The sequence below is a fragment of the Festucalex cinctus genome, chromosome 1 (genome assembly GCF_051991245.1).
Source record: "Festucalex cinctus isolate MCC-2025b chromosome 1, RoL_Fcin_1.0, whole genome shotgun sequence".
In the NCBI taxonomy this organism is placed as follows: domain Eukaryota; kingdom Metazoa; phylum Chordata; class Actinopteri; order Syngnathiformes; family Syngnathidae; genus Festucalex; species Festucalex cinctus.
In genome coordinates, this window is record NC_135411.1 from 26,245,595 (window position 1) to 26,267,788 (window position 22,194).

The window sequence follows — 22,194 nt, forward strand, 5'->3', positions numbered from 1 at the left end:
CTGAACATACGAATGTTCAACGACAACCAAAGTTGTGTTGGCCTCACAATGTGAAAGCGACAAACCAAGTCTAACTTATTAGCTGCTGGATGCCATGCAGATCTCTGGCCTTTTGCTGTGCATCCCGTCTGTCTGTGCTCTGCTACCCATCACGTCGCTTATCTGCAGAGGCCTGACCTTGACTCATCTGGGGGCATCCGACAATGAATGCCGCAACTTATTGGCAATGAATTGGCTCCTTCTTCTGGCCAAATCCTCTTATCTCCGACTAACACAATTTGCCCAGAAAAAATGCCATCAGCAGACGGTTTGACCTGGCGGTGTAATTCATGCCATGAAGGGGCTCATTGACGACTGTAACTGTGGAATTTCACCCCCAAGCATCCCGTCCTCGTTACGTTATCAGCTCGAGAGGGATCCCACAATGCTCGGAGCTTTTTCCACAGCCTGGCTATTTGAAATAGTATTTACCTCACAATGAAGTGCTGACAAAAAGGGGATGATGTGTCATTTGGAATGAACTTTAATCTGTCTGCAGTGCTTCTTTGGCTGCTGGTTCTGCGTCAATGAGCAAGCTCTGCTGTTTTCTGGGCCTCTTTGACACGCTCTTGATGGATGTTCCGCGGAGACGCACTGAAAGTAAATTGCATGTAAGCTGCAGCATGTGTTTTCCTTGGCTGTTTATTAGCGTGCGTGCATTCCGTGTAGTAGTGGGACGATGGGGTGCTTGACCTGACAAAGGCGCTGCAGCCTGTAGCTAAACCTGAAATGTCCAGCCACCCAAAGGTCACAGGGAATGGGCCGTTTGTCATGTGAGGCGAGCGTGCAGGGACAGGCTCTGACAGCTTGCACTGCTTTTTGGCTTCTTATGCAAGGTGGTCTTTAGGCTGTCATCCACCTAATAAAGCCACTTGCGGCTCTTCTCCCCCAATTAAACATGTTGATTTACTGGAGGCGAGCCTGTAAAGCCTGACTTTCACTGTGTGTCACTGTGCTTGTCCTGCTTCGAGATTTGTTTTGAACAAAGATGTGTGTTTTTGACCTAGCCGTGGGGTGGCATGCTCAATAGCTGTTTGGGTTTGTCCACACTTACTCTTAAATGGCCACTTTGACATTTTTCACATCTTTGGATTAACAAACTGAAATTGTCCACACATAATTGTGGTTCAAGATAGGTGAAGTAATTATATGTATATTGGTTTACTTTTATATATGTATTTATTTGGGACTGCTTGGAAAAAAGTCAACATTTTCTGGATTTTAAGGTGGTCAGTGGCCTGTAGTCTACCGGAGCAGATCTCAACATTTCAAAACAGAGAAATTTGACCTTGACAGCAAAGTCGATATTTTGTTACTATTATAGTGGTGTTTGATTGGTTGAAAAAAGAGCTGCTGTCTTGCTATCTATCAACTGCACAAAGTAAAGTACATTGGAGGCAAATGACATGAGCCTTGTCAGTGTCAACTTTGGTGGCATATGCAGCGGGCCACAAAAAAATATTCACAACCAACCGTTTGCGGCTCCTGGGTTGTAGTTTGGACTCCACTGGTTTAAACAATACCACTTAACTGCTTAACTGATGACACTTGTTTACAACAATGGCATTTTGGAACTTGAAAAAAGAAATTGGGGAAAGGGATGTGCGTGGCGGGGCGGTGGGGTTTCAAGGGTACATTCAGTGCTTCCACAAAGGAGGTTTCAAAAAGTGTTTTTCTCCAGCAGGACAAGTTCTTCCTGACAAAGTGACATTACCACTACAGTACATCATATAATGTTTTGAATTTTCATTCTGTTTTAGTAGGCCTGTGTGAGCACGGGCACATTTTTAGCACATGAAACGTTTTGAAAAACGGACTGGCTGGTACAGTAAGAAAGTCCTGTTAATAAGAACTCCGTCTTTTCCTTGCTGTCACCCATTTTCCGCTTTCCTCCTCCCATAATAAAAGTACAAATTTAGCAGTGAGTTCATGCAAGTTGTGAGGTGTGCATGTATTTTTTTTTTTATGTCAGTATGAGTTGGACGGGTGGTAGATTTATGTAAGTAGGATTCCAGTTTTTTGGCAGAGAGAGTCAGGCTGTATGCGGCCAACATGTAACAACATGTCAAGGCGTACAGGCCCTAGAATATTAAATAGTCTCGTGTGTGTGCGTATGTGTGTGTATTTTGCAGAAGTGTGAATGAGTATCAGCCAAACCAGCTGCCATGTGTGCATTGTTTGTTGACAAATTTAACTTGGCGTCACTTCTGCGGCTAACAGAGGGCGTGCCATTAAAAATGCGTCAGTCAAATAATTAGCCAACGGAAGAAAGGCTTTTGCTGACTCTCCCTTTGTTGACGTATTACTGCACCGCTACATCCATTAGCTTGCCCCAATACAATCACATTGCTTTGCTTTTAGTAGCTCACTCATTAGCCCGCAAGAGCTGGCTTGGAAATGTCTCATTTAACAGCGGTTTGAAGGGTAAGTGATAGCCTGAATGAAGGGATGGCCCCAGGCTGGAAGAGTGCCAGGAGCTGAAGAACGTCTTGGGGATCTACATCATGTTCCTGTGCACGGGATCTTGTTCCTAATCGTCTGATTATGTCTCAGTGGATACTGAAGGATCTGAAAGTTGCAAAAAGACAATCACTTCAGATGTACTTGAGGCATCCGCAATCTTCGTCTAACTTGTAGGTTCCATGACTGGCCAATGTTGTCCATAGCTATTAACTGTAATGAAGAAATCGTCAGTGCTCGTTAACTGGAATATGTTGGGGAGCATCAGCATGTCTACCTGAGTCTGACTTAATATTTTCCTATAGTTTTAAGGTTTAAAAGAAATTCCAATATGAGTCACTCGTATGATAATTGATAACTCCCACACCTGAGTTGCCATTGTGTTATCATTTTGTTTATGCTAAAAAAAACAAAAAAACAAAAATTTTTTTAGCAAACCGGTTAAGTGATTTCAGATATTTGTTTGTAAATACATTCGACTGTAAATAAACGATCTGGCACTCAATTGCGGAGATATGGTGTTAAACGGTTCATCCTGATTTTTTTGAATGAATTAGAATGCCACCCGATGACGAGCAGCATGAGATTTCCCTCCCCCACTACATATGAACTTCACTGCCTTTGTTTATGCAGTTAGCTAGCTGGCTATAGCTACACCCTGAAAATGCATCTTCACTTTGGATAGTCTGCTTGTGTGGCCACTTTTCGAGGCCTTCGTTGTCAGCTGTGAGAAAGGCAGAGGAGCAAGGTAAGAAAAGAAAAATCAGACTTGACAGCTAGAGTGGCTTTAGAGTGCCCTGTTGTCAGCTGCGAGTGTCCGCACATCACAGAGAGAGTGTGGAAGAGAGAGGTAAAACAAATAATAAAAAAAACATTTCTGTGTTAGAGCGCCTTGTTGTTGCATTTGAGAAAGATGCCTGACAAAGTCGGATCCATTTTTCCCAGGTTGTAATAGTGCCATTTGACGGACAGTTGAGAGGGGCAGGATGGAAGCGATTTTGAAGCTGCATTTTATATACATGGCCATTTTTTTTAAATCATTCATATTTGGCACGGTTATAAACAACATTCTTTGTGGTGTGTCAAATATATTCAACAGGGACTTTAAATGGTCTGCTTTATTTAAAAACAGATTTTAAAAAGTTTTGTTTTGTTTTTGGAGCCTCAAAAACACAAAACTATGCATATTAGTTACTTTTGCATGTGAGTGTCAATGGGGATCATTTTTCATCACTGTACATGAAGCTTTTCATGAACGTCAAGAGAGAATAAAACATTCTAAGATTGGTGTTGTAAGCCTACCCTTAGAAAACGCAGGGTTGCGTTGTTATCAGGATCATTGTATCAGTGTGTCCAATCTTGACATGAAGGATCCTTTCCTGTTTTCATCCACCTCCTCTGAAGGTGACCCAACAAACCAAAACCTCCAAACCCAAACATGCAGATAACACTGCCCGCAATTTGTTCCACACATCCTACCCCAATCAAGCCGCACCATGCCAAGCACCCCTCAGGCCAAACTCCCATGCAGTCTGAACCACGAACCCGCCTCGCTCTCATATTGTCAGACTTTACTTTACCTACACTCAAACCACCACAAGGGCTCCTTTAAAGTCTCCAAGGTACATACCACAGTGACTTTTCCTGCTGAATCAGACAGGGCAGGCAGGCAGATACCTCATAGCTCACCACGCATGCCCTGAGCTCCATAACGGGCCTCCAGGAAGCGGGTCAGTGAAGTGTGGAGGGAACAGAAGCAGCTGCAAGAAGTATGTCTGCACTGGCACAGCTGTGACGGGTCAAGGAGCGAGGGAAGAGCTCTCCTGGTGCATTGGTGGAACACGAAGAAAATATTCGGCTGTACGCGGTCATGTTACCTCTGACTTGCTCGGAACAGTTTGGAGAAGGCCCATTTCTGTCCCAGCATGACTTGGTGTTATTATTTGAGTCTGTAATAAAGCAATTCATTCAAACACATCAGGGTAGACAAAACAGATTAGACTCTCAAGCCAATGCAGCCAATTGTTGAATGGGTGGCGTGGTGGGGGAGAAATAGCTCTCACACTTATCTCACCACTTACCTGCCTCAGCCCACCAAGGGAAACCAGCAAGAACAAGCATCCGCAGTCTGGGGCACACTCCCGCAGTCTTCTTTCATTGTGCTTGTCTTAATCACAGCCTTGGTGTGAATGACTTCACTCACTTCCTGTAAAAGTGTTACTCCACTGCACCATTGTCTGAATGTCCCTTATTAATCGCTTCCTGCACTGCACCTTAAAACAAAGACTTGCTGTTATGAACCCAAACTTTTCCTTTGAAGTAACTGACTCAACTGAGCTAGATACAGGAACTTATCAAGGCAACTTTGAGCAGTCATCAAGGAGCAAATAATTATGCAAGCCCACCCAGACCAGCTGTAGCCTGCTGTTTATGAGCTTGTAAGGCAGCCATCACTTTGCCTCTTGTAATGAATGACGTTACTGGGGATGATCAGACTCGCAAATAACAAATTACGACACTTTGCAATTCAGGAACCCCGCCTGTGTTTTTCATTCGCGAGCAAGGCTTCACACAAAATCCGCAACTTAAAATGTAGGTGGGAAATGTTGGCGTGCTAGCGAGGGGGCCAGCTAGGGTGGACCACCCCAGAAGTGTTCTGGTAACCACGCCGGCAGACTGCAGACTTGTAAACTGCAGTTCCCATGGACTTGACAGGTCATTGATTGTGTGTCCTTTGCTTCTATCAAAGGGCAGATAGAGAGTAAAGTCTGTGCAGTCAAATATTATTGGATGCGATGGAACAGCTTTAACATAGCTTGAGGCTAAGTGTGGTGCTAATCTATGATGATGTAGCTACTGGCTGTTTGCAGAAGCCTTCATAGGAAATCATTTGGGTCAGTGATAATGATGAGTTTGACTGTGTTTTTTTTTTTTTTTTGAGTCCAACGTGGCTTAAATAGTTATAATCATGGTTGGTTTTGTGGTTGTTATTTAGGTTTTGTGGTGTGTTTGTTTGCCACTTTGTTTATATAGCTGTGGATTTGGCTTGTTGTGTTTTTTTTATGTGCATGTGAGTGAGTGGAGTCTAAGTTGGGAGGTTGGGGGGGGGATTTGGGGGATTCTTGAAGTTGAGGTAGGGTCGTGCTTGCTGTGCGCGTCCCAGCAGAGCCGGATCCCTGACTCTCGCATTCCAGAACCACTCTAATCGCCTCCGTCTGGTGTTCTTTCTTTTGCCGCATCCCTCTTGTTCAGACCCATCTTTCCGATAGAACTCCAGCACCACCCTCTATTCTTAACCTTTTGCTGTAATGTTTAACTGATGACGGGTTTATCAACAAGGCCATAAAGCATCTCCATGAATTACAATCATTTGCCCTCTTGTTTTTGAACTGGGCCTCATTTTCCCTAGTTTTGTTTCTTGCTGTTGGTTGTTGTTCTCTCACAGTGAGCTCATTTGGGGCCGTGGTCATAGATGTGTAAATTAGAACCAGAAGACTTTCTCAGAGTGAGGCACACATCCCTTCTGCTCTCATTCCTCCACTCTCTCCCTTTCTACCTCCCTCCCTCTTCTCTTCCCCCATCTTTCTTTCTGTTCAGACCCTTTTGACTATGTGAAAGCATTCCTGCCTTGGCTTTGAGTGTCCAGTGAGTAGCAGATGCTAGACTGCCTTTGTAAACCATGTCCTTTAAGGTCTGTTCACCTGGCCCGCCTCTCTTTTGAGTAAGCCGTTTGGCCAGGTGTTTTAGTTTTCTCACAGCTGCCTGACACATGATGTGAGGGCCTCTGGGGGGTTTGGGGGTCTTGTTGTGATAATTGTTTTAAGAGTAGTTGTAAAAGGCTCGAGGTTGACTGTGACACTGTCTATGGGACATGGCAAATGCTGTGTAACCTAGCACAGCAGTGAGAGTTGTCAGGCAGAACTTTGGCCCGCTTTGTTCAAGTGATCTTTGGATCCTTGCCATCCGGGCCATTAGGACATAAACCATCAGTAATAGCAGACCTGAGGCTGTAAGGCAAGCTGCTACCCAGGTCAGCACTTCAGGGCTTCCATTAGACATCCATATGTATCAATATCTCACAAGAGGTCCGTGCTCCAACTGTAACTGCAGTGTGTAGGTTGTGATGGAAAGTCGGTCCACTTCCTGTCAAAGCAGAAGAGTGGCCATCTGTACTGCAAAATTTTGATAGCAAGCAAAGAGACTTGCAGTTAATGTATAGAAATTGATCCGTTCGTTGCACTAACTTGATTTGCAAAGTTCACGTACCCTTTGTTGTTCATCATCAGTTGAGCTAAATTTAGCAACATGACAAGGTGCCACCATCTTAATGGAATTTCGTAAAACAAAAAAAAAAAAACAAAACAATGGAATGAGGACTTCAAACACCTTTAAAACCCCCCATTTCATTCACTGCCAGCCATTTGAGAAAATTTCAACATTTTTAATCCCCATGTGATGGTACGTTCAATAATTATATATAAACCGAATCTACCAAATAACAGAATAGACTCCCTACATTTTGCCCCGTCCCGTTCTTTTATAATTGACAGTAGAAAAATGTAGGTTTGCCAAAATACAGCCATTTCTCCCACGGACTCTGAAACTGTGTTTATTTCGTATAAAATGGGGCAATGATGTCATCTACCGGTGGTTGGGCATCAGTAAAGTTGTTTCCAAGTTTGATATTTACTGTGGAGCATAGTCAGATTAGCCCCCATTTATCTCCGCTCTAAAAATTAGTATACAAGTATACTTGGCAAAGGCAGTGAATGAGTTAATGAGTTAACAAATTCATTTGAGGGGAAAAAAAGATCACTAAGGTACATGACCAGTTCTATTGCGCACACGACTCATCTGCTCATTAGAGATATTGAAGTTGAGTTTTTAAGCAAGAGTCAAGTGTCACGATGTTTTAAATGTCACAATGTCGATTTTGATGCAATGACTTGGATTTTTGTTCCATACCAGCTTATGGACGGATACTTTTAATTGAAACGCGTCAGACAATCAGAGAAGGTGTGCCCCTGATGAGCTGACGAAATGAAAGGGTCCAGAAACAAGTGTGAAGTTATACCGTTTTACTCCAATTTCAAGGGGTTTTTGGTCCAGATTTTGCACAGGTGAGCAAATAAAAACATGGCAATCCTTTTCCATGACAAGAAAAACCCTTAAATTTCTGCAGAACTCAGCATCCGATTTTCAATTTGCGTTACACATGTAGCAGACTTGAGATAAATGTAACACTCAAGGAGGCAAACATGCAGGCAGGAGTCAGGACAGACACTTGTATTTTATTCTGTGATGTAGCAAGGGAAAAGCACAGTGACACTCAGAGGCAACGGCGAGGTCTCTCCCCCGTACAGATACAGAAGCAGTCTCTGCTTTCTTTTCCTTTTTTAATTTTTTTTAAATATTTTTTAATTTTTTTACTCTCTGCACCTTAAACAAATATAGCTTAAAAGGTAACCATTTTATAGAAAATTCAGTGTTTTTTTTTTAATTGCAACACATCCTTCAGGCATATAACATTACCGCTTTTGTCCATGTGGTGCCGCCATAATCAATGTAAACTGAAAGTTCCTCAGTGTTGCTTTAAATGGTTTCAACAGAAAAAAAAAAGAGTTTTGAGAATGTTCACAAAATGAGAATAGCAAAATATCTTCAAATATTTACTCGGCTCCATACAATACTCAAATTGAGGTGGCCATTGCAACCAAACTGAGCATTTTGGCAGACTGTGTCAATTTTGGGAAATGTCACGTTGCTACTAAAATGGCAAAGTTGGGCCGAGGTGCACAACTCCAACCCGGCTGAAAATTCCTAATTGCAGTATCAATTGTACACATTTATAGATACCCACCTCCTGGACAGTATACGGCTGAGGAAAATCTTTGGTTAACAAAATCACAACCTCACACGCTTCTTGTCCTTGTCCCTTGCTGCACCAATTCAGGGTTTTTACCTGGCTCAATTTGTGGCAGAGGTGGAACCATCGTGACTTGGGATTTTGCTAGTCTTATTTTACAATATCAGTACTCTGGGCGGTGGCTGATACCAGTAAGGTGCCCGTTTTACGATCAGGAACTAGAAATGAGAAATTGCATGAATAGAAAGTTGCCATTAATTTCATGCAATTTTAAGGAAAAAAAATATATATTGGAATATATAGGTCTTTCTTTAAAATCATATGACATTTTTAGGTGGGACATTTTATGTACTAGTGGTATCGATATTTGGTATCAGTATCGGTGACTACTCAAGAGTTGAGTGTCGGTACTGGTCAGGGAAAAAAGTAGTATTGAACACCTCTAATCCTTACCATGTGCCCTGACGTGCTAACCTTGCTCTCGTAAGATGAATTCTCGCGATATTTGTGAGTTCACAAACTCCGGAGAATACATCTTGTACCGCTCGCGCTGATAACCGCCGTTGGTTCGGACCAATCACAGAGCGGCATTGTGTTTGGGGGCGGGATATGCAACTGTGACGAAACCAGGAAGCCATCGGCGATGCCGGGGCGAACAAACAAACCCAACATAGACGAATTGACGCTACAATTAATTCCTTTCTTGCAGAATGACTCACCATTTCTTTGTTGAATGTTGAACAGCGAGCGGCGCTTCGTGCGTTTCGAGCTGGTAAGATGTTCGTGCTTTTCCCCCTCTTCGACAAGAATGATGAACGGACACAAATGCATTTTTATCTGTGGACGTAATTGGTTAAAACAAACATGTAGAATGTCGCATCGTCCAATCAGCTCGAATTATTGTACAGAATGTCCCGCCTTTTCCTGACGAAATAACTGTGGAGCGGTACCAGATGGATATGTAATATTGCCAGGTTAGTGACGTGCACGTATTCTGTAAATTCAACGGACTCTTTTTCTTTTACATGCAACATACTTTAAGTTGAGAGTTGCAGTTAAAATACGTTGCCGCCTGATTGGGGCGGCGCAAAAATTAGCTGGAGGCGGCCGCCTCTGAATTCTGAACGCAGGAAACACCCTGGTTAAGTAAATTTTGTGTATTCCTGCCAAGTAACAAACACATAGTAAATAAAATAACTCCACTGGCGGAGGCAACCAACATTCCTTTATTATCGTGAATACTTTTTAGTTTTATTATAAAATAATTTCTCTGAATTTCAATGAAATGATAACGCCCTCGTCCATTTGTGCCCAACCACAATGCATGCCTTATGTCAACTGCAGGTCTCCACCTAGCTGTAATAAACACTTATCAGGAACCAGGAAATCCTCTTAGAGGATGTTTGTTTCCAGAAAACTATAACAATGTGTCTTTTATTAAAACGTATCCCCCCGAGACAATGGTAAGCTATAAATACTCACTTGGTGAATTCTAACGTAGAGGCATCATTTTGATTCGCTTATAGTCCTCCCAAAATCTAAGTAGATATACAATCATTGAAATAAAGTAATTTATAAGGAGGTCTTTGATCTGGAAGTGTCTTCAGTTAATGGAATGTTAACAGAACCTCCTGCACCTGCATGCAACTTGAACCTGTTTGTGTTACAGATAGGATGTCCCCATGCAGGTTGTAAAACCAGAATCTACATGATGTACGTGAGGAGATTCCTTATTTGGGGAAGGCAAGCTGTTTCCTGTCTTTTCTGATATTTCACAGTGCCTGTAGTTTCTCCGCCCCTCTCACTTTTATGTACACACAATCGAGCCTGGTCCACTCTGTTTTTGGTACATCTGTTAGGGCAGCGTGACTTTGACGACAGTTGGACTGTTTAAAGCCATCTGACTTGCCACGTCATCACAGAAGTGAAATGTGCCCCTGCTTGTGTTTTTCCATGCAGATAACCTCAAAACTGTAGATTATTCCCCTCACTTTATCAGTTCAATGATCCTGAATGAGCAAGAAAGGTGTGTTGTTGTCGAACTGGAGAATACAAAAAAGTAAACTTAGTCTGAATGTGTCGGTCTGGTGTTCATTTGTTCCTGTTTGGCTGATATGGACAGGCTGTGAGTGTGTTCAGTCACGAAATGTGTGAGATTCGCTGGCAGGAAGAATGCTTTTGGCCTGGGAGTTCAGGGAGAGGCAAAGAGGTTAATCATTAGTCCTGTGGTCTTACTACACTCTGTGGAATGACATGGGCCTGAAACGTTCTAGCCAACACCAGTTAAGAACAATAGAACGGAATAAAACAGTACAGCCCGGCCCTCAATCTGAGGTACTAACATTGCTCAACTTGGTCACTGGTGAACTTTCACCGTTGGCCTGTGAGGGTTGTTTGTTGGGTGGCTCAGGCAGACCTTGACCTCTTTTTTCAGCCTGATAACGAGAACGGCTATAATTAGCAACTTAGCAGGACGTACAGCAGGATGTGCCATAAAATTGTGGCAAATTAAACTAGAGGATGGATGAGGGAGCTGTGATTACATTACAATATTAAAGTGAAAGTCAAGTCAAAAATTGTATTTACAATTGTGTGCGCTCCCACTGGTGTAAATACAGCACTGTTGCGTTTGTGGAATATGAATTAAGCAGCAAAAACCATCAGTTGTTATTCATCTTGTTGGGGAGCGGCCATTTTGCTACTTGCCTTCGACTGAAAATGACATTGCAGTGCTTAAGGGGCCCAGTTAACTCATTCACTGCCATTGACGGAAAAAGACGTCAAATGATGCATTTTTTTCTGGTCTGGCAATGAATGTGTTAATAAATAACTAAAAAAATAAAAAATAAATAATCAAAGTGGCCCTTGCAGCTTTCTATTTTTTTGTATGTGGCCCTATGAGGAAAAAGTTTGGACACCCCTGCTGTACATTATATCAACAATTTATAATTGCTTCATTGATTTTTACCATGTTTAACTCATTCACTGACATTGATGGAAAAAGACGTCAAATGATGCATTTTTTTTCTGGTCTGGCAATGAATGTGTTAAAGACCAATCACGGCTCACCTGTTTTCTGGCTTTGGTAATGTGACCTTCGCAAGCTAAGCACTTAGGCACTGTGATGTCATTTTCAGTGGCAAAATGCCCCCCAGAGATGGATAAAAATGCGTGGATTTTACTGCTAAATTCATATTCCACAAAGGCAGTATTAATCCGAATGTAGTGTTCAGACTAGTGGGGCCACATAGAACATATTAGAATATTTTTGACAGAACGTCCCCTTTCATACACGGTCAGAAAAAAAGGTGTTAAATTTGTACCTTTAAGGGTCCAATGGACATAAACATACTTACATGATAATCATAAACGACGTTGTGAGGGAAAAAGTTCAGTATTGCATGCTGCTGCAATGCATTCTGGGAAGCAAAAAGTGGCCGAAAAGTACAGATGACCTCAAACAACACATTTTTGTTTTCTTCACAAGAACCGTTGTCAGTTGTTTTAAACTAAAATGCAGTAAATTTCCCATCCCTGGTCTAGATTACTACTCTCTGTTTATTTCTCTACATTGTATTTCAAACAACAGTGAGCTATTTTAAAAGACATTCACATAGGCCTACCATTTATTTGTACCCATATATCCAAACAAAAGGTACAGAAATGGCCCCTTCGCCAGTTTGGACCATTCCTGTAACATTTCTAACCATAAGCAGTACTTATTTGTACCTAGGTCACAAAAATCTGTATCTTGGAAAATAAAAATGGACCCTTACGGTACTCTCTTTTTCTGAGAGTGTAATAGACATCAAAGCCTTTCAATTCTCTGACATAATCCACAACAAATTTACACATCTCGGCTCTTGCTTAACTAGAGGTTTTATTCTAGTAAAGAAACACGAGTTTAAAAGAAACAATTTACTCGATCTTACAGCTGTGCAGCAAGTGCAAACGTGAATGCTCAAGAGTGTGCTCAAGCTTCTTGAGTACTCTATGTAAATACCCCCAGCCATATGTGAGGACATTCAACAGTTAACACATCCTTTAATATGTTCTTCCTTCCTTTCCTCATTCAACATCTCCAACCCATCTTTCATCTCGCCCCCTCCATTTGTGAAGCAGAAATGTGTGGAATGTCTGATCCACCTGTAATCTGGAAATCTCCAGTTGACGGACACCCCACATGTTGTTTCATTTTTGTGGCAGTGGGCGCCCATCTATATGTTGTTATCGCTGTACATGCGCTCCATAATCTCGGTGTGATCCGAGACCACAGAAACCCATTGAGCTTATTTATTTATTTTTGTTTTACCTCCTTTCCTTTGACCCATCTCATCAGCCTCCATCCCATTCTTTGCGTGCGAGCTGAAGGCGGTGACGCCGTACAGACGAGGCTTCTTCTGCGGGGACAGCAGCATAACGTATCCCTATGAGGAGAGGGAGGCAATCCCAGATGTCCTGCTCATCGCTGGTGGAATAGCGATCACCGGCCTCACGGTAAGACAACGATGATGCTGTTTTTAAGCACTTAAGCACAAGAACTGTTTGGATAGAAGTAGGGATGCACGATAATATCGGTGGCCGATAATTATCGGCAATTATCAACCAACTTTGTGTCATACAGATAAACCAGATAAAGAAATTTGCCCATAATTATCGACAATTATCAACCAATTTAATGTCAAACAGATAAACCAGATAATAAAGAAATTTGCCAAAAATTATCGACAATTATCAACCAATTTGATTTCATACAGATAAACCCGATAATAAAGAAATTCGCCAAAAATTATCGGCAATTATCAAACAATTTGACGTCAAACAGATAAATCAGATCGTAAAGAAATTCGCCAATAATTATTGGCAATTGTCAAACTATTTGGTGTCATAAAGATAAACCCTGATAATGGACAAATTGGCCGACAATTATCGGCAATTAGCAACCAATTTGATTTCATACAGATATCAATCAATCAATCAATCAACTTTATTTGTATAGCACATTTAAAAATCCACAAGGGAACCAAAGTGCTGCACATAAAATAAGAAAATAAAACCAGATAAAATATAAAAACATACTTAGAAATCACAAAACACATAAAATAATACAAACAAATTCATGCCAGTCTACTGCTTGTAAATAGTAGATAAAGAAATCGGGCAATAATAATAGACATGCCACGTTGCATTTGTTGTGGTTGTGGCTCATATCAATAAAATTCAGCTTCATGGTGCTTTACATACTTTGAAACATTGCGTAAAGTTTACACAATGTTTCACTGTATTTGTACATGTTGGACTTATAGTAGGAATTGAGAGTATATTTGTATTCAAGTAAATTTTGCAAACAATTATCGGCTTAGTTATCGGTTATCGACATTGGCACTTTCTAAATTATTGGTTTATCGGTATCGGTTGAAAATAGCATTATCGTGCATCCCTAGATAGAAGGGTAGATACCGTTGGGTAGGTGTGAAGGAGTAAAGGCCTCAGTATGCTTCTGCGAGAGGCTCGCGTGGAGGCGTCACGTCGGAGCTCCGCTCGTGCGTTTGCCTTCCGACTTGTGCGCAATACACATCGGTGTCTGCTGGAGTTTCACACCAAGTCCCGCTGTCGCTATGGCTGGGCCGCCACAGAGTGGCGATTCCTCTGCATTTTATGACGGATTCAGGAAGTTCAATTTAATTCAGAAACACGAAACAAAGCCGGGGGGAGAGTAAGTTCATCACCGTGGCAATTAATTATTGCCAATTTGCACCGGTGTCAGCTGTAAACTCGCCAAAACACAACAGCCATGCGCTTAGCGAACACAGTTTTTTATTTTTTATTTATTGTTGTTTTCCGCCTCTCGTCCCAGGCACATATCCACATGCACAGCCGTGGTCTCCGAGCAGGAAGTCGATTTGCGCCGCCAGTTGCCTTCACGGAAACTATCTGGGCGGGGGGCGGGGAGAGAGAGAGAAAAAAAGAAAAAACGCCATCGAACGGACCAATCAGAAGCGAGCTACGCCCCGCCATCTACGGCGTTCAAGGATTGGCGACGTGTGCACCGCAGCCGGCCACGAGCGACGCGCCACTTAAAATTCATCATGTGACCTACGGCGATCATCAACGCGAGAGCAAACGTGGAGGCATAAATTAGGCTTTAGTTATCGTAGCTTCCACTTTCCTGGAAGACTTTCTGAAAGATTTGTGCGTCTGTGTGAAATGTTTGTCCTGTCATCCAGAACAACATATGACACAAACTCATGGCACAGAATTTTCATAAAAGTCTTGGTAAGATGAACAATGAAGATTCAGAGTGAGACTTTTGTCCATACATGTATTCAAACATCCTTATTCCTCATGCTAACAGCTTTCTTTATTCTCCTTTTAGATCGCCCTTGGTGAATGTTACCGGGTACGTTTCCGAGGTGTACGCTCAAGGGCGTTTGTTGGCAACCGCTATGTGTCGTGCCTGTACAAAGAGCTTGGTAGCTTCCTGTTTGGATGCTGCGTGGGCCAATCGCTCACCAACATGGCCAAGCTAAGCGTGGGACGTCTGCGCCCAAACTTCCTGTCTGTCTGTAATATCACGTACGCATCCATCAACTGCACGCCGGGCAGCTACGTGTCCCAGGTGGCCTGCCGGCAGCCCAACCACAAGCTGGTCGAGGAGGCAAGGTGTATATCATGGGTGCGGTGCATGCGCATGTTCTTGGCTAATACAGGTCATGTGTAACCTGCATCCTTTATTCATGTCTTTCAGGAAGTCCTTTTTTTCTGGCCATGCGTCCTTCGCCATGTACACCATGCTCTATCTAGCAGTAAGTGACCTCTTGTTTACCTTGACAAACTCTCAATCTCGATTTGGGCATTAGTAGACAAACCTTCAGAGGCCAGAAACAGTGCGCATCTATTATCCAGACAAGTTAATTACATATGTGCAAACACTCCGAGACATGTGCTGTTTAATATGATCAAGGATCCTGGTCATGAGGGAAGAGATGGTTGAGTCTCCAAAGGCATCCCGTTTCCAGCTTGAAAAGCCGGTGAGGCTGAGAGACAAGGAGGAAGGGGGAGATTGAGAAATACTGTTTTCCACAGGGAACATGAATAGATGAGGAGCCTACGCAGACAGAGGAGGCCTTGTTATAGGACTCATTTAAAAAGGGGCTGGTGGTGAAGGACCGAATACTCCTGCTGAGAGATCGACAGGCTTCTTTCAGCACAAAGACAGCCTCTCGCTCACATCCCCTCCCCAATCCAGCCTCCCCCATCTTTTCATCTTTCTCTCGCTGCACTGCCCACCAATCATTGGTGCACTGTGGGAGCGATATGACAGTTACAGCAGGACAAAAGCACATCATTATTACTCTTGAAATATAAATATTCCCCTTCCTTCTTCATGAATTTGTGGTGACTGCATAAAATGTTCAAAGAGAAGTCAAGAGAGAGAGAAGAGTGTACAGTACTACCCTTTGTCTTTCTAAAGACTTCAGAGTTCGAAAGAACAGCAGAAGCTCAGTATGAAGATGCAGGATTCAAATTGTTCTGCAGATGGCGGGAATATCAAAATTAGTGGACAGAGGCCAATGAATGTTTTCAAAGTGCTCTTGACCATAAGCAAATGCCTGGATACTCATGGGTACACAATTGTACAGCTGTGGTCCCAAGCAGTACAAAACACGTTAAGGATCCCAAAGCAGAGACTTTGAGGGTTACAGCCCCATTTAAAAACATGATGGTCTTCATTTCTGACAGGAACAGTTGGACTCCATTAAATGTAGTGCGCCATTGTCGCATAAAGGGCTAATTACTGGACTCAAAGGTAACTGTACCTTCTCCAAGACCAAAACGTCACAGGTGTACTCTAAGGTGTAAATGTCAAGAGTTTCAAAGTAAAATCAACCAAAAACAAAGAAACAATGTCCACTGTACAAGTCTACCCCGTAAATTTGAATCAACACCTTTGTAGCCGATAGTGCTAATTAGGGGTGTGAATTGCCCAGTACCTGACGATTCGATTCGTATCACGATTCATAGGTCACGATTCGTTTCCATACCGATTAATCCTGATACGAATTTACAAGTCGATTGTTGCGATTATTTATATTTAAATTTAGAAAATACTAATCAGTAAACTTGTACAGTGTAAGATTTGTATGAAAATGTATTATTTATTTATCTGAAACTTCAGTCTTATACAGGTTGTAATCTGGTTCATGTTTGAACAGCATTAAAATAAAATATTAAGGCTTAATGTTCCACTAATATAACATTCCTCGATGCTTAAGGTGTGAACCCTAAGACGTTTTGGTGAATATTTTTCCATCAAAGATTCGGCCGCCTATTGAATCGATTCAAGAATTGCGCAATGTAATATCGCGATATATTGCCGAATCGATTTTTTTTTTTAACACCCCTAGTGCTAATTATTGGACTCCAGGATAACTGCTTGCACAAGAATGTTCCCAAGTTTAATGTCAGAGTGTAGAGTGCAAAAGCAACACCAGTGAGGGTGGCAAGCCACTGCACTCCTAAAAGGGTCAATAATGGTTTTTAAGCTGCTCACGTGTAAGTCAGGAAGAGTTACACCTGCTTTTAGTCAGCAGGAGCAACAGTGTTCTCCACTGCATTTGTTGGGTTTCGTTTAGATGTCCAGAAACCTCATAAAGTTCGGTCTGTGTCACACAGGGCCCAAAAAGTGACCCAGTTTCTCACAAATGTTTTTTTTTTTTTTTTGTACAGGAGGTAAGGATGAACAAAAGGAGGAAGTGGGGTTAAGATCATATTAATGGATTCATGCCCAGTTTTGCGTTCTCCTCTGGCTAGCAGAAGGAAAATAAATATGCCAACAGAAAAGATTTTTTGTGACCTCATGTCACTTCCTTCTCACAGTTTTACCTGCAGGCTCGCTTGTCATGGCGGGGAGCTCGACTGCTGCGCCCTCTCATACAGTTCATCTTGGTGATGATCGCCATCTACACCGGCCTGAGCCGCATCTCAGACTATCGCCATCACCCAACCGACGTCCTCACGGGATTTATCCAAGGAGGGCTCACTGCTTACTGGGTGGTATGTCAATGTGACATGTGTTTTGTTTTGGGACATATTTGATCAATAGTTGTGTTAGCAAAGTTCCAGGGTGTTGTTACAAAAGACTGCTCGATTGAATGCGATCAGCCAGCACGTCTACAAAGAGATCTTGCAACATTTGCTTGGTTCAGTGCACAAAAAGAGACGGAGAATTGTGGCAGGATACTCACAATGCACTGAGCATCGGACAGTTCCTGGCGTGCTGGACCAACCTCCCAACTCACCCTACCTGGCTAGATGTGACTTATTCTGGCGTGGCCCAGTGGTAAAGTGGTTGCCTCCCAACCCAGTGGGTGTGGGTTCAATCCCATGCCATTGTGACTGTGTCCGAGTAGCATTGAGCAAGATACTCAACCCCAGTTGCTCCTGATGCTACATCTTCAGTAGGTGAATGAGTCGTCAAATCTAAAGTGCTTTGAGGGCCTTGCAAGGTGGAAAAGTGCCATATAAATGAAATACCTTTTACCATTCCAATACTGATTCCGTCAAGTCAAGTTTATTTATAGAGCACAATTAGAACGACAGCAGTTGATCAAAGTGCTTTACACATAATCAACAAACTCACGGCCTGCAGCTTGGGAGACTGCCACACTACCGCCTGAGCTATGCCCTTCCTACTGTTTGCTTATATCCAAGAGACCAAAAACATCGTTTTTGGTGTTATAAATTTACGAAGATTCCAGCTGACACAAGTGATATACTAACATACAGCAGGAGCTGCGTGGCTCAGGCAGTAGATCGGCTGTTTCCCAAGCTGAAGGTGGTGAGTTCGTTCCTCAACCCTTGAGTGACTTTAATTTTATTTTTCCAATTCTTTATTTTACTCTCTTCCAAATGTAAATGTTACTCTAAAACTGAGTCTATTTGGTCCCACTCTAAATAGAGTCAAATGTACTCTATGGGTATTTACTGTGCAGAGAATAAAAGTGGGTTTTTAGAGAGGATTTGAAAGTCTCTCGGGTCTGGGAGTTTCTGATGGAGAAGGGAGGACTATTCCAGAGTCTAGGGGCAGCTGCTGCGAAGGCCCTGTCACCTATGGACTTAAGCCTGGTTTTAGGGACCTCCAGCAGCAGCCGATCAGCGGACCTAAGAGATCTGGTTGGGGAGTGGCGATGTAGGAGCTCAGACAGATAAAGAAGGGCAAGACCATGAAGAGCCTGAAAAACAAGTAAAAGAAAATTTAAAATCAATACGAAAAAGACTGGGAGACAATTACACCTCAAATAAATGGCTTTTCAAGTAGATTCATTTTGTAGATGGCGGATGATGAAGTTGTGGAGGATCTTGAACGAATCCTCCTTGGAGTGCATGAAGGCGATGCATTACATTGAAGGGGAAAACTTCTATTGTTAGTCTGGAATTGGAATACGGTACATCTTTTGTGACATTGCGACAAATGATCAACATTCATCTACCATCGAGGTTTGTGTCTGTGCACACCACTGATCAGTCTCTGACTTTTTTTAAGGTCAAGATTAGGGGTGTGCCAAAGAAATCGATTCATAAAAGAATCGAGATTCTCATTTATGAATCGAATCGAATCGATATTAATATCCAAAATCGATTTTATTTAAATTAGAAATGAAGAAGAAGGGGAAAAGGCAGTTGTAGCCCACATGCTGTTTTTCTGGGAAAAAAAGGCACTTCCAATACAAAATTAATAAATGTTTAAACCAAAAAACAAAAAAAAACAAAATACACTTCAACGTCTCTATTTGTCATTTTGTCTTGCAAAGCAAACTGGAGTAGATCATGACAATGTTGTGCATATCTGTAAATTGAAGCAGAAATCATTTGTCAATCAAATAATTTAGAATCGAAAATCGTTTGAATCGAGAATCGAAAATCAATTCTGAATCGAATCGTAGACCCAAAAATCGTAATCGAATCGAATCGTGAGACAGTCAAAGATTCCCAGGCCTAGTCAAGATAACAACAAGTTACATGTTGCAAGTTACAAGTTTTCCACTTCTAAACATTAGTGGCTGACCAAAGGTTTGTGACACGACGAGGAAAGGTAGGACTCAGACGCAGGATAAAGGTAAGCCACAAAGGCAATAGGTTTATTTCCGGCCAACAACTGTCTACTCTCAACTTGAGAGGAGAAAGGGGAATCAAAAAGTGGAGAACTAAAAACGCTCCACTGGGGAGGAAAAAAACAGGCAAAAGGTACAGGGGACAACAAAAGGCGCTCCGCTAGGGAGGAAACAAGGCTTAAGGGGAAACTAAGGGCGCTCCGCTGGGGAGGATAAGGCACAAAAACAAGGCAAAACAACAAGGCAACGGGAACAAGGACTCGAGGACTGTGGGACGCTTCCATGCACTAACTGTGACACTTCGGCAACGGAGGGGAGAATGCAGGTGGCTTTTATTGTCTGTCTTGATTGGTGGCAGGTGTTCATTATCATGGGCGGGGACCGGTGATTATGGAGCGGCAGGAAGGGTAAGTGACCTGGGGTGAGAGGAGAGTTAGGATTTTCAAAGTAATACAGGAAAAATGAACACAAAGATAAAAGCATGGGCCGTCACGCCGGTGGCGGCGTGACAGTTTGGAACATATTTTGGTTTAATTGGATGTGTAGATTTGCTGTGAAGCAAAAAAAATAATTAATAATCATGTTTCACTCAAGCTTCAGATTCATAATGCAGCTCTGGAGCCATGTGTCTTAGTTGTGAACACATTTGGATGAATTTGGTTTGTGGCTTGTGACGACGCAAGAAAAATTTATCCAGAGCATTGAGGCTTGGCTGTGGATGAATTTGCCTTGGGAGGATACGTTGTGGTCTTTTAAGACCACGCATTTCGAGCTCATCGTTCAGGGGTTGGGCTAAACCCCTTAGTTGCTCCTGAACCTGAACGACATTCTGGAAAAAAATACATGCTTCCAACCTTGTGGGAGGAAAATTGATAAACATTCCCATAGACTCAGTCCAACTTCTTGTAGAAATCCTTTTCAGAAAGAGTGAAAGCAGTTACAAGGAGAGGACCAACTCTTCCTTACATTTTTACTTCCTCTCCTCCTCTTCCTCACTCCATCTTGTGGTGTTTAGAAAACAGCAGATGATTGACAGTGTGTGTGGTCTTAATATGTTGGTTGACATGCTCTGTATCTGTGCCTGCAGGCCTTCCACATCTCCTCCATGTTTAAGCCCTGCGCCCGTCCAGACCTGTCTCCCGCTAGCATGTCCTTGGAGAGTCCTCTTTCCAGCCAGCAGACTGTGTGTTAACATGCGACGGCTCTGGAGATGCGAGAGACACGACGAATGTCATAAAGCATCTGTGACGAGCTGAGAGAACGTTTCTTTTTGTTCAAGAAAGGGAATCATTCCAAGAAGATGATCGATGTTGATGGAGTACAATCTAACACACTGACACACGCAATCAATCACACAGCAGCGACGTAACCTGCTCTTACACGTGAAACACAAGAAGCACATTTGACTCAAAGTCAAACCCGTCCAGTGAGAACTGTGTAGTGATATTATAGTTTTTTTTATATATATATTGAAATAAGAAAAGATGTTTAAAAAAAACGTATATTTTTCCAGAGGATTATTAGAAGCTGCTAATATTGATAGTTAAACAGTTGTTTTAATCTGTGGTGGAGGTCAAGTGTGATCAGTCAGCCGTCCAAGCCGAACTTTGGTGTCATCTTCCACAAAGATGACACTCGGCTGCTGTGAACGGATGCCACGAGGCCTCCGATGTCAAGAGGCAAACACTTGATGATGAGAAACAAGCACTGGCTTCGACTTCTTTAACCTGCCTATTGCTCTACTACACTAGTCAGGCTGCCCCCTCCTATTAAATGACCACGATAACTAAAAATGAATGATGTTTGTGTACTAACCACTTTTGACTGTGTCTCAGAGGCGGAGGTTTGACTGAATTTTTGCAACTTCTGCCCCCAGACTCTGCCTCTGAGCTGCACCTTGATTTGTGTGAATCCCTCTTTTATTAGGAGCACTTGAACTTACATAACGGAACCGTATAATTATTATAATCCATATTATATATTCTATGACAAGTTAAAGAAAAAGAAAGAAAATCAGTGTTATATGTGTCAGGCTCACTTTGGTTTGTACAAAGATGTTTCAGGGCCATACTGAAAGTAAAATATATACGGTATATATATTACTACTATTACAAAAAAAAAAAAGTCAAAATTACAAGAATAAAGTTGTAACATTGCAAGTGTAAGTATATTGTACTTGTGTAAAGCTGAGGACTGCTGAGAATGTCAAGTTACACTTTAGTACAAGTTTCATAATGAAATAAATGTTTTTGCCACCACCATTACAATGATCATTCGAGAAAATTAAGTTACTGTGCTTAAAAAACATTTTTTTTCTTGTAATAGTGAAACTTTATTCTTGTAATTTTCATCCCTGCCCCCTTTTTCATTTTGGCCCTATGACTCATTTGTGGTTTTGTGTTTTGGTTCTCCCATGAAATGATAATTATTCCAATTGAATGTAAATAGTCGCTGTCATTTTATAAACCACACAATTTCACAAGTGTTAGTTTGTGTGATAATGTTGTTGTTTTCTTTACATGTATGTACGTTGATCAGGTACGGAGATACTTGTATGTGTTGTAACAACTAGACTGAGCCATAGATTACCAGAAAGCTATGATTGTTGTGTTCCCACATATTGTCGTTTGTTTCATCTGTGAAAGCCAGAAAGGCACAAATAACCACTGTACTCGGGAAAAAAAAACAAACCAATAAATTGAATGTTGAATGTTA

The 22,194-nt window shown here is 42.1% G+C and overlaps 1 protein-coding gene across 1 annotated transcript in view; it reads left to right on the top strand.

The window, feature by feature from the left end:
- Window positions 1–22,194, top strand: part of ppap2d (phosphatidic acid phosphatase type 2D) — a 25,675-nt gene extending 3,481 nt beyond the window's left edge. The window contains exons 2-6 of the mRNA XM_077526062.1: window positions 12,705–12,862; window positions 14,742–15,028; window positions 15,114–15,171; window positions 17,246–17,422; window positions 20,567–22,194. Coding sequence (XP_077382188.1) covers window positions 12,705–12,862; window positions 14,742–15,028; window positions 15,114–15,171; window positions 17,246–17,422; window positions 20,567–20,671 — 785 coding nt within the window. The 3' untranslated portion in view covers window positions 20,672–22,194. The remainder of the gene's footprint in view (window positions 1–12,704; window positions 12,863–14,741; window positions 15,029–15,113; window positions 15,172–17,245; window positions 17,423–20,566) is intronic.